The sequence below is a fragment of the Ambystoma mexicanum genome, chromosome 7p, assembly GCF_040938575.1.
Source record: "Ambystoma mexicanum isolate Mex_15411 chromosome 7p, UKY_AmexF1_1, whole genome shotgun sequence".
Classification (NCBI taxonomy): domain Eukaryota; kingdom Metazoa; phylum Chordata; class Amphibia; order Caudata; family Ambystomatidae; genus Ambystoma; species Ambystoma mexicanum.
Genome location: NC_090939.1, coordinates 576370709 through 576386561, shown reverse-complemented (window position 1 = coordinate 576386561; position 15853 = coordinate 576370709). Strand labels below are relative to the sequence as shown.

The 15853-nt window shown below is 43.0% G+C and overlaps 1 protein-coding gene across 1 annotated transcript in view; it reads right to left on the bottom strand.

Moving 5' to 3' along the window:
• VWA3B (von Willebrand factor A domain containing 3B) overlaps window positions 1-15853 on the bottom strand; it is a 2300294-nt gene that overhangs the window by 1042384 nt on the left and 1242057 nt on the right. The window contains exon 16 of the mRNA XM_069636259.1: window positions 13191-13347. Coding sequence (XP_069492360.1) covers window positions 13191-13347 — 157 coding nt within the window. The remainder of the gene's footprint in view (window positions 1-13190; window positions 13348-15853) is intronic.

Below are 15853 nucleotides of genomic sequence, written 5' to 3'. Positions count from 1 at the left end.
AAATATTAAGAGAATTAAAACTACCTTTTAACAATGTAAAAGGAGGGGAAAAACCTAATTTACTTAAAATGAACTATGTGTCCCAGAATCCCACAGGCATGGAGCAGTAGAGGACAGGCAGGTAGGCCTAAAAGCCTTTTCCAGGGTCATTCAATTAACATTAAGGGCCTGCACCTGAAGTCAATTGTCCCACTTGAGAGTCATAAAAGGCTGCAGCAGGAAGGAGCTGACAGAAGGAGCTGGAAGGCTGGCAGTAGTAGCAGAAGGAGAAGAGCATAAGGCTGGCAGTTCACAAGGAAGTGTGATCGCTTAAGGGACGCTGGGACAAGAGAAGAGCAGATTTCATCTGCAGGTTCTGAGTTGATCCTGTGTTCACAAACCCTGTCTGGCCCTGGCTGCACTAAGAAAGACGTGCTGAAGTTAGAAGTCTTTCCAGATGAGTCTGGTAGCTGTAACTGCAGAGCTGAAGTCAAGCTGCAACCCGAGGCCCGTGTGCAGAAGCAAGTCGTGGGTCAGAGGAGTGAAAGAGACTCCCCGTGCTGGAGGCCGGACCAGAGATACCCATGTTGCAGAGGGGTGTGGGTCCCAAGAGTGCCTGCAGGAAGAAAAGTCGGGAAGTGGAAGCCGCCCACAACTGCAGTGTATTCATACACATTCGTCATCCACCACTATCCAGACAAATATCCTTTGCTCATCCTGTTGCCATTAAAGCAACAACCATACGACAAAGACCTCCCAAAAAAGTTCTTGCTTTTCCACTTCCTGGAATATTTAGGGGACACTTTGAATCTTCCTCGGGGGCAGGTGACAAGCATAGGGAGAGACTCATTCTGAAATGTCAACATCTACAATATCACTGACTACTACAATGGCAGCACTTTTGAATACCCATTTCACCTACTGATGTACATCATAAGGGTGAATGCAATTAGGAGCAATCTGTACCGCTAGGTGAATATCTGAAGTTGCATGATTTCTACTGACCACAAGCTGCTTCTGCAAAGACTTTATCTACTCCAATGTGCTATGGATAGTTCTTAAAGGAAGACACCTGGACAAGAACATTTAAAACTGTACTGTAACAGACTCTAACATACTGCCAGGTGGTCCATAACTCTAATCTTGGTCTGCTTGTTAGCTAGAGTTCTCTCTTGTTCTCCATTCAATCCTCTTTATCAAAATCACATAAGAAAGTTGACTTAAAGTTCTAGGGTTCAATGTTTCTCTCTTCAGTCTCTTTAACACTTGTACTTAGGACATTTGACTTCTATTTCCAGCGTGCACCCATTATGATATGATATGAGTCATTTATAACGCACCTGTACATAAGAGCGACAAGACAAAGGAGGGAAGACAGAGAGAGGACAAAACAACAATCTTACTAGGCCTGTGTTATTCAGATTGTGTAAGTGTGATAACGCAAAGTGCCAGGCGTGAGGCAGAAGGGGACGTGCCATGGAGATGGAAAGGTTAAGTGCAGCCAGGGCAGCGCGGCTCGGGGTAAGTGCATGGAGGCAGGGGACTGTAGGGTTACAGTTACAGCCCCTAAGTGTGCAGTAGGCCCAGATGCAGTGCAGGGGTGACTGGTCCTGGAGGAGGAGGAGCCTCAAACCCAGTGCAACTCTTTGGGTAGCCAAGCCACCAGAGAAAGAGAAAGCAGAGGTGAAAAGGAAGGACTTAAGCTGCTTCCGGAACTTCTGGTGGGTTGGCTCATGTTTGAAAGAGGCACAGAGGCCATTCCAGAAGCAGGCACCTGCAGAGGAGAGAGCTACCCCCCACTCTCTGTCTGAAGAAGCATCTGACCCTCAGAGAGTTAGAGTTGGTCTGGAAGGTGTTTTGGATGAGAGAGTTAGATGTAGTGAGGGCACTGGCACCAGAAAGCCTTGTGGATGATGCAAAGGGTCTTGAACTTGATCCTTGTAGCCACCGGGAGTCAGTGGAGAGAATTAAGGGATGGAGACATACAGTCCCTGGGCTTGAGGCCAAGGACAAGTCTTGCAGTCCTGTTCTGGATTAGTTGCAGAGGGCGGAGAGTAGAGGAAGGCAAGTTGAGAAATGAGGTTGTTGAAGTAGTCCAGCCTTGAGAGAACCAGGGCTCTGGAGTCAGTGAGATTCTGGGGGAAAGTGAGAAAAGGAAGAATACCTCTGAGGAGGGGCAGCTGAGAGTGGGCCTTCTTGGCAAGGTCTGAGATGTGAGGAGAGAAGGAGAGAGTGGAGTCGAAGAAAACACCAAGGTTTTTTGCCTCACAGGAAGGCGAAGGAAGCGGGCCCAAGTGAGAGAGGGAAAGCGGGAGCAGGGGTCCCAATGAGAAGGATCTCAGTCTTACTGGCATTAAGGCAGAGATCGTTGGAGATGCACCAATCCTGAATCACGGATAGACAGTCAGGAATGAGCAAGAGAAGAGAGGAGGCTAAGGGGAACCTGAAAGAGCTGAGTTTCATCCGCATAACACTGAAAGTTAGGGGAGAAGGTAGAGATAAGCTGGGCCAAAGGGGCCAAGTAGATATAGAAGAGCCAGGGTGAGAGGTTAGAGCCCTGGGGAGGAACACCACATGTGGAGAGAGAGGTGGTGGAGTGAAAGGACCCAAGTTGGACCTGGGAAGGTAGGTCCAGGAGGAAATAGGTCAACCACTCTAGGAGTCGATAGATCAAGATGGTGTAATTGACTGTTTCAAAAGCAGAAAAAGGTCAAGGAGGATGATGACAGAAGGTAGGCTTGAATCGAGATTAGTAAGCAGATCTTCACAGGTGTTCAGGAGAGCAGTTTCCGTGCCTCTGGCTGCTCTGAAGCCAGGCTAATGGTGATGGAGACAACCAATAGATTCAGTGTGGAGATTAAGCTGGGATATAGTCAGCTTTTCCAGGAGTTTGCCCAGGAAAGGAGTGATAGAGATCCGTTGATAGTTTGCCAGACAGGTAGGATCGGAAGAAGGCTTTTTAAGGAGGGGGTGCACAAGGGAGTGCTTGAGGAGAGAGGAGAAAGTTACAGTGGCAAAAGAGTGATTGCAGAAATTGGCCAAGGCTTGAGCGAGGGTATCAACGTGGTCCTTGAAGGTTCTGGAGGAGCTAGGGAGCACCTTTCAATCTCTTTCTCAATGGGTTATAAAGTTTGTTCTCCCCAATTCCCTCAGGCAACAGTTCTCCCTCCAGGCATTTTCTGAAAGACCTCTAGAGATGTCCCTCTAAGCTACTGTAAGTTCCAGATTGCAGCATTTCTCCTTTAAAGTAATTTCTCAATGACTCAAGGATCTCTGCCCAAGTGCCAGCATACAACATTCCTCCTCTTAATCACTTTCCCCATCATCTCTAGGAACATTCCCTCAGAGTTCTTGAATGCAGTGTTAGTACACTTAATCACTTCTTTCATGTGCCCTAGTAACTGTCCCTTAAAGTTCCTGCATGCAGTTCCCATAATTTCTCCAATGAATCATTTTCCGAATTGGCTATATGAATGTTCCTGATTAGTTTCTGTGCAAGGGATATTTCTTCTAGGTACAAGAATAGAGCACCCTCTTAATCCATTTCTCAAAAGGTCTATGAACATTTGGCCAAGAAGTCTCTCCTCCACCCCATTCCACAATCTCAGGCATCCAGGAACTTCTCTCCAGTCTTAGTTTGCTTGCTACTTCCTCTCCATGTCCTTGTTTATTCTCTAACGCACACCTCCTGGTTAGGAAACATTCTGACAGTTCCATGTGGTCGGTCCCAACATCTACGGTTCCTTCTCTGCCTCTCTCTCTCAGACACTTTCAGCAGTGTCCTGTTCTTCTGCCACCTGAATTTGGTGCTTTTCTCACCCTCACTGCTGCTCATATGCCCTTTGTACAACATCAACTGACTCTCCACTGTTTGGCTTACCTTCGAGAATTCTTCACGCTGACTTTTTGTACAACTGCACTGCGGCTCCACCTCAGCATTCCAACCATCTGCTCTGACTGGATTCCCTCTGCCCTTTCTGAACCACACTGCCATGTGTCCCGTCACTTGATCATTGTCAGTAAAAAAAGATTGATGATTCTGGGCTTTGTTCAAAGTTGTACAAGGTACTTCACCGCGATCCATAATTTGGGTGTAACATACAAACGGAAAAGTGTTCCATAATGCCAATCAAAACTGTGGAAATAACGAAACACTTCCATCACCGCTACAAAGAGTCCTGCCATACATGATGGCACTTGATAAAACACCAATCATGAACAAAAAATCTATGTAGACTGGCCAGGATTCTGCCTCTTATCAAAATAAAGCACAAACTCATGTTGGTCCAAGCCATAGTCAAAGCTTGTCAGCTTGCAACAACATGAGCTACTTTGCCAGTTCAAAAGAACCTCAACTACCTCCCTCTTGAATAAAAGAAAGCATCTAAGAGGAAGCCAGTGTATTCAGACCGCGTAACACAGGCCAAAACAAAATCTGAAATAGTTTATAAAAGAAGTTCTGATCTTATTTATGCACATGCCTGCTGTACAAAGCATAGCTGGGACTTGCACCTAACGCATCAGTAAATTACAGAAATGTCCACCAGGAAACATGTCCATGCTTGTTCTAGTCAAAGGTTACTCACAGAGCATTGGAGAGTAAGCTACTACCAATAAGGAGGTGGAAGACTGGCACAAGACAATTTTTATATTCTGATTTGTAGGAGTGTGAACTTGGTTCTGTTCTGGCCGTCAGTTTGGATTATTCATTGTATGGGTTGGATTCTTGCCAACAAGCGCTTAAACGGTTTGCATGGTTGTATGAGAGTGTGCAATGAAACCTGTATTTAGCATCCATATTCTCAACATCCAGAAGAATTTTGATGATGGCACCCCTTTTGCAGCATTTACCCAAGGAAGGTAGGTCTCTGGGGTCTTGAGTGCCTCAGAAGAATTAAATAAGGAGACGTCATGAACTGTGTGCTGCAGGTCATATTTATCAAATTTAATATCAAACTACTGCACCTAACATGTTGCTGGCTGCTTTTCAGACTTGAAAATGGCCTGAACTAATGTGACCTAATGAAGTCAGATGATGAGGAGAAGGAGACATCCACATGTCAAAAGCGAGAGAGAAAGCCAGTCATCTATCCTGCTAATTCTCTTTCTCTTAGTTTTACCATTAAAGGAATGGTGCGGTCAGAAATATTATTGTCCCGAGGGTTCAGGCATGTGTTTTTAACCATACGTTGATCGATCGTACAAACATTTCCTATGCACCTTACCGTAATTTTCCTCTTTTCTACACAAGCGAAATCAAGCTAGAGGGTGCAGCCATCTTGTGATAATCTTATCCATGATTGCATCGCCCAAGCAGGACTGCCTTTGCGGCACTAAATCATATCCCCCGCCTGACATCACTAGACGCATACCGCCCATTTCACAATGCCAAAGCACGTCTCGTGTCAACAGTCTCTGCGCTTCAGCTAATGACATGTCGCAATGGAAATGGCAGGACGCCTCTTTCCTCAATAAGTATAAACAGACCATTTCACAACACACAACATCAGATTTTCTATTCCATTCCTCTCACTGTATTTCTTTGAGTATTCTGTGACTCGTTTGTGTGCTCTGGTCAGCTACCTTCGTTGCTTGTAGCCCCTGCACACAGATACCAGTACCATCGCTATAAATTATGTTGGTTTGTTTACCCCACAATGGCAACAATTGAGATAATCTGATCATATTTACATATTGTGCCGTTCTTTTACACAATGTTTCATTCTTGATTTGATATTGATATGTACCTTTGTCGTCGTCCCAATGTGTGTGTTCAATTTCCAATATTTTCATCCATACTAATGCAAGTACTGTGTTTCAAGGAGATGCTGGAGCGTCCTCTACAATTACAACATCCCTTGTAGTTGATCCAGATGTATGGGTACTGACAGTTCCATTGAATGAGATAATCTGATCATGTTTACATATCGTGCCGTTCTTTTACATAATGTTTCATTCTTGGTTTGATATTGATATGTACCTTAGTCGTTGTCCCAAAGTGTGTGTTCAATTTCCAATTTTTTCATCCATACTAAGGCAAGTACTGTGTTTCAGGGAGAGGCTGGAGCGTCCACTACAATTACATCATCACTTGTAGTTGATCCAGAGCCAGAGGTATGCGTGCTGACAGTACCCTCGAATGAAAGAAAGTCGGTCTTAGATGTGATACTATTAGACTGTGGCAATATTAGAAACAAGCAGTTTTTGCAAATTGCATGAGTGCAACTTTTCGAGTAGTGTTCTTCGTACAGTCAACTTAGATTGATTAAGCTTGCCATCAATCAGGTGAAATCCAAAATGTATAATTTGACAAAATGACGTGCACGATGTTCGTGTTTATCTGTGTAAGCCATGAGTGCGAAGGACTAATTTGATTTGTAATACAAATTAGTTATTTTAAATTGATACTCTTTTCTAGGTATGTATACAAGATCCGGATATAGAATGGGAGGCATGTGGATCCGAGTCGGTGCAACAGCTTGCTGTTGGTGACGTTAGAGTAAAGAAGGTTTCAACGAAAAGAAAGAAAGATAAGGTAATATATAAACAGTTTCTATTTTTAGCAAGTGTTTTCTGCTGAGGCCTTCATAATATGCTTTTTTTTAATGTAAATCGTCCAATACTGTATGTTGGATTTACATTGAACATCCTTTTTCCAACCTGTCTTCTAGTTGCACGATGGTGTACGGACTATGCAGACACAGACAGCGACACAAATGAGAGATGCTGCTTGCCAAACTGTTTTCACCATGGAGGAACTATTAATTGAGGCGCAGCGTGTTCAGACTCGAGATGCCTTTGTCCAATGGCCAGAAAATGAATTTAATGTGACCGGTGAAGCCAGCAAAGTGTTTATGGACCATTGCTACAATGCAACTGCTCCACCGAATGAAGATGAAACTGAATGTATTGAAGATACTTTTCAATTAGTCACTGACTAATTGACACATTCGACACCCACCAAAAAAGTGCCAACCAAAAACCAGTCGACATTGATGTTTTCTCCGATTCATGTTCAAGTAACAGATGTTGAAATGACAGAGACTGAAGCATCAACACAATTGACCGACGAACTAGACAAAGATCTCAGCTATAGTATGTCCAGTTTGGCTGATATGTCCACAACAGTTCAGTCAGAAACAACATTCATGCAGGATGACAGTCTAATAAAGGAGGCCAAATACATAGTATTCGACAGTAGCTTGATGGAGATTATAAACATGCTGAATTGTGTGCATTCAGTGAGAGGGGAAGTATGTGGGAAGCAATTGGTGAATGTGACTCGTCTAACACAAGGCAGTAACCTCAAAATACATGCCACCTGTGAAATGTTATATAAAAATGTTCATGGTCCGCTCAACCGATGCTGGGGAAACTGCCAGCTGGAAATTTACTGTGTGCAGCAGCTTTACTTTTCAGTGGCTCTTGTTTCAGGAAGTTGTCCAGTTTCTGTCAACTTGTGGGACTACATTTCATTTCTAAAACGCAGTACTACAAATATGAAAGTGATTATCTATTCCCTTCCATACGTGAAGCTTGGAAAATTGAACAATTGTCTATTCAAAGTACATTCTCCGACAAACGGTTCAGGCTAGCCGGCGATGGACAGTTTGACAGCCCCAGATGTTCTGCTAAGTACTGCACATACCACTTTCAGGACATGGAAAGCAAAGAAATTGTGAGTTTGGTGGTCGTGCAGGTGTCCGAATGTAAATCCTCAGTGGCCATGGAGAAACTTGGTTTTATAAAATCACTGGAAGATCTACAATCGAGGGGAATGCAAATCGACCTCATAGCCACGGACAGACACATTTCAATAGCCAAGACAAGGAGAGAGCAGTTTCCAAATATTAGACATCAATTTGATGTATGGCATGTTGCCAAATCAATCAATAAAAAAATCTCAGCTGCAGGGGAAAAAAAGGTTCTGAAAGTATTTCACAGTGGTCCCAGTCTTTCAGCAACCATCTTTGGTGGAGCTCCAAAACATTCGATGGGTCTGTGGAAATTCTACTGGAAAAATGGCGGTCACTAATGCACGACTGTTCCAACGTTCACTCTTGGACAGAAAACCAACATATCCACCAATGTTAATATGGACCTTTTTCCCCGGAGCAGGCACAGAAGAAGAAGTGGTTGATTGCATCTTCACCTCCACACAAAGCTCTTGAGATGATTGTATTTGATAAAACTCTATCAAGAGATCTGAAGGGACTCACAGAATTCTGTCATACAGGAGATTTGGAGGTGTTGCACAATATGTGCCTAAAGTACAGGCCAAAGAGATTGCATTTCGGCATCGAAGGGATGAAATATAGGACTTTACTAGCAGTATTAACGCATAACGAGAATGTAGGCCGTGAACAATCTAGGACTGCAGGAAACTTAGGGATGCTTCGCTACACTATGGCCTCTATGAAAAGAAGCAAAAAATGGGTGTTCAAGCCAGTATATGAGGAAATGCAATTCGATTTTGTGAAATATCTTATTATTAATGTCTTGGAGATGCATACTCATGGAATTGCGCACGGTTTTGTTCAGAGCACACATACATTGCCACAAAACATTGCCAACGTGCCCTGTCCCCCTAAGGCAGAGCTTGTTGAACAGTTCAAATCCCGGTACAAATGATTACATCTGTTTTTAATTTTTACCAACAATGTTTTTATGAAGTGTTATAATAAAATATGCAATTACTCTTTTCAAATCTATCCTCTTTCCTCTTTGTCCTTTTTTTTTCAACTAGTACAATTTTTACGATGGCCATACAATGTAACGCTGTGCTTTCACATTTCACAGTTTCGTCGAGCTACTGTGGGACCTTCAGTGATCGTGGTAGGGCCAGATGGATAACAGTGTGTAAGAATCTTTGGGGTTTGGCAGTTGCCTTACCATACAGTTACCCAAGCCGCTGAATAACTGCTCATCACACAAAAAGGATGAGAACTAGTCTACATAAGATACTATACACACAAGAAGTACTGACTGTGAAAAAAACATGCCATGGGGTAGGAGGCCGTGACATAAGCAGAGGTGGGGCTATTGCTAGACACACTTTGACTCAGTTTTTGTGTTTCCTCGACTACAATTTTGGAGTAGGGCGCATTCTGTCATTGCCAAGTTTCCCCTACCCCTCAGCAGCGCCACGAACAGCGAGCAGTGACAGCCCCCACATTTTTCCTCCTGTGCCCGTGCTTCACAATTCCAGGTCTCATGGATGCGTTGACACGAGATGTTGCAAACTAAGAATGTATGTTCATTCTGAGTGAAGGTCACCAGCTTTGAATTTTTGCTTGCGAGCTGAGGAAGCCCACACGTCGCACACACAGTATAAGGTTCTATTGCTTTTGGACCTTGAGAGAAAGGGACAATTCCGAAAGAAATTGAATTGAAGGAGGGGTGTAATAACGTAAGATATGATTAGGTTCTCCAATCCAAAACTGGACTTAGGTACATGTAAGTTCCGTTTTTGAAAAATCGTTGACCCGAACGGCGTCTGCGTTACCGTCTGCATTACGCCAAGAGAATGGAAATGCTGGATATAATGTAAGTTTCACTTTAGACAATTTTATACCAGAACTAGTCCAATTATCATTAGCTGACCGTTATTGCTGGGTTACAATGTACTTGTTCGTTCGGTGTGGCATATTGCAATGAAACGCAAGTACAACCTTTGTGTGCTGTTCTTTCTACCGGGCACATGGGCAGTCCAGCATCGAGATACATGTAGACCACCACTCAGTTCCCCCAGTTTCAAAGCTAATAAATCATTAAATTGTGCACCTCAAATTGTTGCCTCAGCTTCCACATCACGTTTAGAGCTGAAAATACTCGATTGCACAATCCTCAGAAGCAAATAGTGGAGTACTTTCCATGTTGTGTTCTCTATGTTCACATTGTTTCACGTCTGTGCTAATCGTTAGTTGTAACTCGATGCAGAATTAATAAGTAAAATTATAAATTGTAATAAAGATTGGCTACTGAGACACATTTCTATTATTATGTTTTGCAAACAGGTACATCCTGCCATTCTGCGATTGTCATCGATTCCAGATCCCAACCAATGGTTTCTTCAACTGCCAGCTGCAGCTACATGTCAATCACTGGATTTATTTGACTCTTTTTAGGGACGATCGCCAAGGGCCGATATGCCCTTACACTGTACCAGCAATTAGGAGCAACATAACAACCTTTACGGTGGTCTAGTGCCAAGTTGATGCACAAGCCTTGCAATTCACTGTGCGACCAAAGCGCTTCTTTTACCCAAAACGAACACCATTTGTACCCAAAAGGAACAGAGCATGACTCACAATAAAAATTTGCAGATCGAGAGCAAAGAAAAAAAGTTCCATTGAATATGGCAATCGTCGAATGTTCTCGAAGCGTTTACTGTGAAATAAATGTACTTTACAAATTGTACAGTCTTGCTGTTTCCTTTTAAAGTACAGTTTCATATTCCGAATTGTGACGCGCTGTGTTGTGAGACGATGTGTGTTGTTTTCCGGGTTCTGCGTCAAGTCACGTAGGTGACGACTGGGCACATTTGGCTACGCTGCCCAGTAACGTCAGGGAGAAAGGCAGAGAATATCACTGATTTGGTGAAGTCAGGCTCAGGAGCGGGGGGATATGATTTAGTGCTGCATAGGCAGTCCTGCTTGGGCGATGCGGCAACAGATAAGATTATCACAAGATGGCCGCGCCCTATAGCTTGATTTTGCTTGTGTGCAAAAGAGGAAAACTACATTAAGGTGCATAGGAAATGTTTGAATGATCGATCAACTTATGCTTAAAAACACATGCCCAAACCGTCGGGACAATAATATTTCTGACCGCACCATTCCTTTAATCATTCTTTTCTCTCTATGTGTGGTGGATGATCGACTTGGCTAAGGATGTGTCTGTCAAGTAGGAGGCTGGTCACCCTATGGAGGTGAATAATCTTGCAAGATATATTGATGGGTCCAATAGATTGTTTGGTCAAGGTGTATAACACAGGCTCTATTCTAGGACTACATCAAACTTTCACAAAACTTCACAACAAAAAAGGCTTTTTATTGCACTTATGTAAGTATGTAGGCTGTTGCATATTAGAGAGAGGACCTACTGCATGGGGACAGTGGGACTGTTGTTTTCTTTACAAGTGCACCTGACACAATTGATCATAGCAAATACAAGTGTCGGATTCAAAAATGAAGCTGTAACCACTGAGTAAGCCAAACGAAATATGTTCCACTGAAGAAACACGGTTATTTAAAAATAAAACCCATGCTGAAATTTTCAAGAAGAATTAAACTGTGTCAGAAATTAAGCCTAATGCATGAGCGAAACAGAGAAGTAGTTCACATTCTCTATTTGAGATACAATTAGAAGAGCCGAATCAGTTTTAAATATAGCCGACCTGAGATAAACCTATGCAAAAAGAAACCATTACATTGACAGGCACAGGATTTTTCTAGCTGAGTTTTCCTTTAGGGGGTCAATGGTTGAAGATGGCCATTCTCGGGAGGATAGCTCAGGGGCAACATGCTCGCCTTGGAACCAAGACGACACGGAGCAACACAGGTTTGAACCCCGGGTCCGTGCTTAGAAACCTCTGGGTATTAAGCGCGTTATAGATAACCCATCATATTATATCATATCTATTAAACTTCTTTGGCACTTAACTATCTCCCACACCCTCGGTGCAGTCTCATCTCACCAGGAGAGCTTTAGGATTAGCCTTATCCAAGAGCTTTGTTGGCAGGCAGTGTTGGTATTTGGTCCTGTGGCTTAACAAAAAACGGAAAAAGGGTCATCCTACATCATTCAGCTGCTTTTGTATTGCCTCTCTAACCATGGGAAACAGGCTCACAAAGGTGATCAGTCAAAATACAGAGTGCAAAAAAATAAGGAGTTCAACATATCAACCGTAATCAAATATCAAGAACTTCACATTGTTTTACAGCGATATATAGAATATAGGGATTGGGGAATGATGGCTAGGGGGGTGGAGGAAATTAAGGCGGGAAGAAGGGATACTGGTCGCCACAGGTGAATTTGGGGAATGGGTGGAGGATTCAGGGGTAGTTCACGCCTTTCATCCCTTTTTTTTAGAAAGTATTGTTGTAGATTTTCAAAGATGAACATTTAATATGGATTTTCAATGATAAGACCAGGAGGTAGATCTGAATACATGGTATGTGATGTGTTTTACATGAGGTCAAGATGTTTCCACACTTTGTTAGGTAAATATTTTAGTGCTGTTTATATATTGTTGATGTGTGCTGAAACAGCCCTTAAGAATGATAATTGAGAACACTGCCTTTGAAGTCAGACTGGGCTGAGAAATAAGTTTATCAGCTATCCTCCACCCATACAGAAAACATGAATATGTTTCGTGATCTCAAACATGTGCAAATGAAAATTGGTATCAATGCCATCATTTTGGAGTAAGGTCCATGACCTAATACCATTTTGTTAGATTTTTGGTCTGTATCATTTGCGAGCAGCTTTTTTGGCAAGAGCCCTTGTTGTAATCCTCTGTGTTACTAGGTCCTTCTAATTGTTCTTCTTGAACAGCAAGCATTAATCTCAGCCTTCTGCCTTGTGATATTGCTGCAGGTGTAAAATACACTTACATGTATCTGGCATTGCTTCCTAAATCAGGAAGGAGGTGCGGAACTACATATACCGAATGTGAAATCTTAAATTCACTATGGAATTAAGATGTGGAAAAATGTACTAAAAATTAAGTGGAGCGCAGAAATAAGCAAAGTCGTGAGTGCCACCTGGACATTTTTATAGGGATGATGAAGTCAATGTAAAGCAGTCATGGAGGGCTGGAAGTCTGAATAAATTACAAACGGTGCAAGATCCTTTCAGACACCATGCAAGCATTATAATGTACACATCTATTACGTTTTTAAGGCAAGAACAAGCAGTATATATTCTACAAATGATATTCTCGTGCTAATCAGCCGTTTGATAAAACATTATTGGTTATGTATGTACCTGAATAAAACAACTGAAAAATATATATATCACTAGGTTGAATTCAGAAATGGGATTGCTTGGGGGCAATGTCATATGTGGACAGACATACCAAGTGATCCTTTGCACATCAATTGTTACCTGCACCCCACTTGTCTCAGCCGGCATTGCTTTACACTGAAAAACTCTCTGTGCCCCAAATAAGGGCTTTACACATTACTTAAAGATTGTGCTTGACTCACCCGATCAAAGACTTTGGAAAGGATGTGCTTGTCTAAAATTGGCACATATTTAGCAGTATGTGGCACAGCCGTAGGGGCCAGGGAATCCATAAGGGTGAGCCGCCGAGCAACAAGTCCATGAGTCTTTAACCAACGAGAAGACGACATATCTAAAGAACTGAAACACAGATTTATAGATATTACTTTGAAGCCAAACAGTACATGTAATTTCAGGTGTGTTATAATGAAGATAGAAAAGCATTCAAGATCTTTCAAAGTATTCCGTCTGTCAAGCACCGTGAGACATTTAGTGCACATTAAAAATCCCTTTACTTTTTCACACACACTCCTTCATGTCTCTCTCTCTCTTTATGGGCGTGCACTACGGAAACCTCGCCTTCCTAGATCAAGTGAAGTCATAACAGGTACCGCCCAACTTTATTAGCGTGAGCGCCCATCAGTCTGGCGGTATTACCGCCGGGTCACGGGTTGGGTGCTAACTGTTAATCCCCATTGGACCCAATGGGGAATTTTCGGCACAATTACTGCGCGGTAATACCGCCGGCAGTAATTGCACCGCAAACAGGCTTTTTCCCGTCATGTTATTCCCCAGCTCTGAGCTGGGGGTAAACACGCCAGACTCTTGATAGGGCCAACCCTTAAATGCAGCGGCCCAATGTGAGCATCTTAAATGCAGACAGGATAATAATAGGACTCATATGGGATGTCGTCTTGGTTTTTGCCCAATTAAATCAACACATCAAGTGGTGGCATTCTGAATAAGTTGCATTTAATGCACGCATTTTCTTAAGAAGGTCAACATACCTTCAGGTTTAACTGCTCACATTGATCAGTAACCAATAAACCTTTCCCGTGAAGCAAAGATGAAAAATCTTAATGAAACAAAACTATTTCTTTGGGCTTCAAGAGGAGATTTTATATGTTACGTATGATGCAGCTGGCCTCATTAAGAATTCGCTGTATTCACTGCAGCACATTTGAAAAACTCTCTTACTGATACTCGTATCTGTGGTAATTCAACCAGATTAGAAGTGGTGATAAAAGTGGTCGTAGCCCCCATTCATGTACCCAAAACCTAGTATCTGTGTTAAATCAACCAGATTAGAAGTGGTGATAAAAGTGGTTGTAGCCCCCATTCATGTAGCCAAAACATCTGATCTACAGTATGAAAATTCTCTGGCCGGAATACAAAAAAAATGTGATACACATTCCACCAGGACTAATTCACAGAGCGCTGCAAAGTGTATATTTGCAGTGCAAAGTGACTTTGCTCCCCAAAAATACACTTTACACCGCTCCGTGAATTAGGCCCGATGAAACGGGGTTACTGGCAGTGCAAAGTCGCTTTGCGTTCCATGAATTAGGCTCTTTGTATATTTTCTACTAACTATGTTCCATTGTTAACAAATCATGGTGTGCTGCATCAAGCTGTGATGGTGAGTAATGGAAAAAAATTAGAGGGCTTCTTCTCTTCGACTACATTTCCTTCATATTAAGGTTATCACCTGATAACCTTAAATACAATGTAGTATCAATGAAATTTGGGTGGATGTCTAGTTTTAGCAAGCTGAGGAGGATCACAAAAATAATTTGTAATCAGTAAATAAAACTGGTGACCAAGGAAAAACTATCAGTAAATCCTACATGATATATTTTTTAGGATCAAGAGTGAAACCCCACACAACCACCACAGTGGCAACAAGAAAATAACTGAACAAGGAAGAACATCTGTGAAGTAAGTGTACGCGATACGCGGGGAGATGTTACATGTATATTTATTAAGATTTCATTACATGCAATAGGGATATGAATGGAGCACACACACCAGGCGGCCGTAGTGTCCGTGTAATTAACTTCTACGACCCGCTTCCACGTGCTCCCTCCGTTCCAGCCTCCGGTTCAATTTCAGAACCGTGGCTACATCATACTACACATCCCTCTTATTCCACAAGACGCCCTCACTCGGTAAAGTCCATCAAGTGACACGGTTTCCAATAACTCCTTCCAAACCTCGATGTTGGGGCAAATACTGCTCCTGATGCCCCTGGTGCACCAGACAATGAGCCCGATGTACATGGAGAATCTGGTAAAGGATAAATTACTTTTTCCTTTTTCTTTGCACACTGTCACGATTCCTGCCCCTCATGTCCCCAGCCCTCCAAGATGTCAGGCTGCAGCCAGGCCACGATCACCTACATGGCCCTCAAGGGCCTCTCCATCCCTCCAAAGACCCACTTGGAGTCAGACTTGGCGCTTGTGGCACCAGACTCACTCCCATAGGATAACATTGGGGATTGGACTTGTATTGATGGGGACAAGATGGATGCCCCCACATATTTCGGTTCCCAGAATTGCATGTGCGCTCTACTCTTTTGGGTGTGGTTCAGCCCAGAGACACCTGCGATACCAAGAGAGTATTTAAGCCACACCCAGGCTGAGAAACATGCTTTGCGTTTTCTGCACCTGCAGCGTGACACTCACTGTGTTCGGATCGGTCTCCAGTAGGCCTGCATCTTTCTTCTGCACTCAGCTCCTGCAAGAACAAGAACACCGTTAGGAACAGCCTTACCTTGCAGCGCTTCTGCCCATCATTCATCGCTCCTTCTGTTCTGCGGGCATCTTCGGCGGTGTCATTCCCATCCCGGCACGCTGCTTCCTAAGGA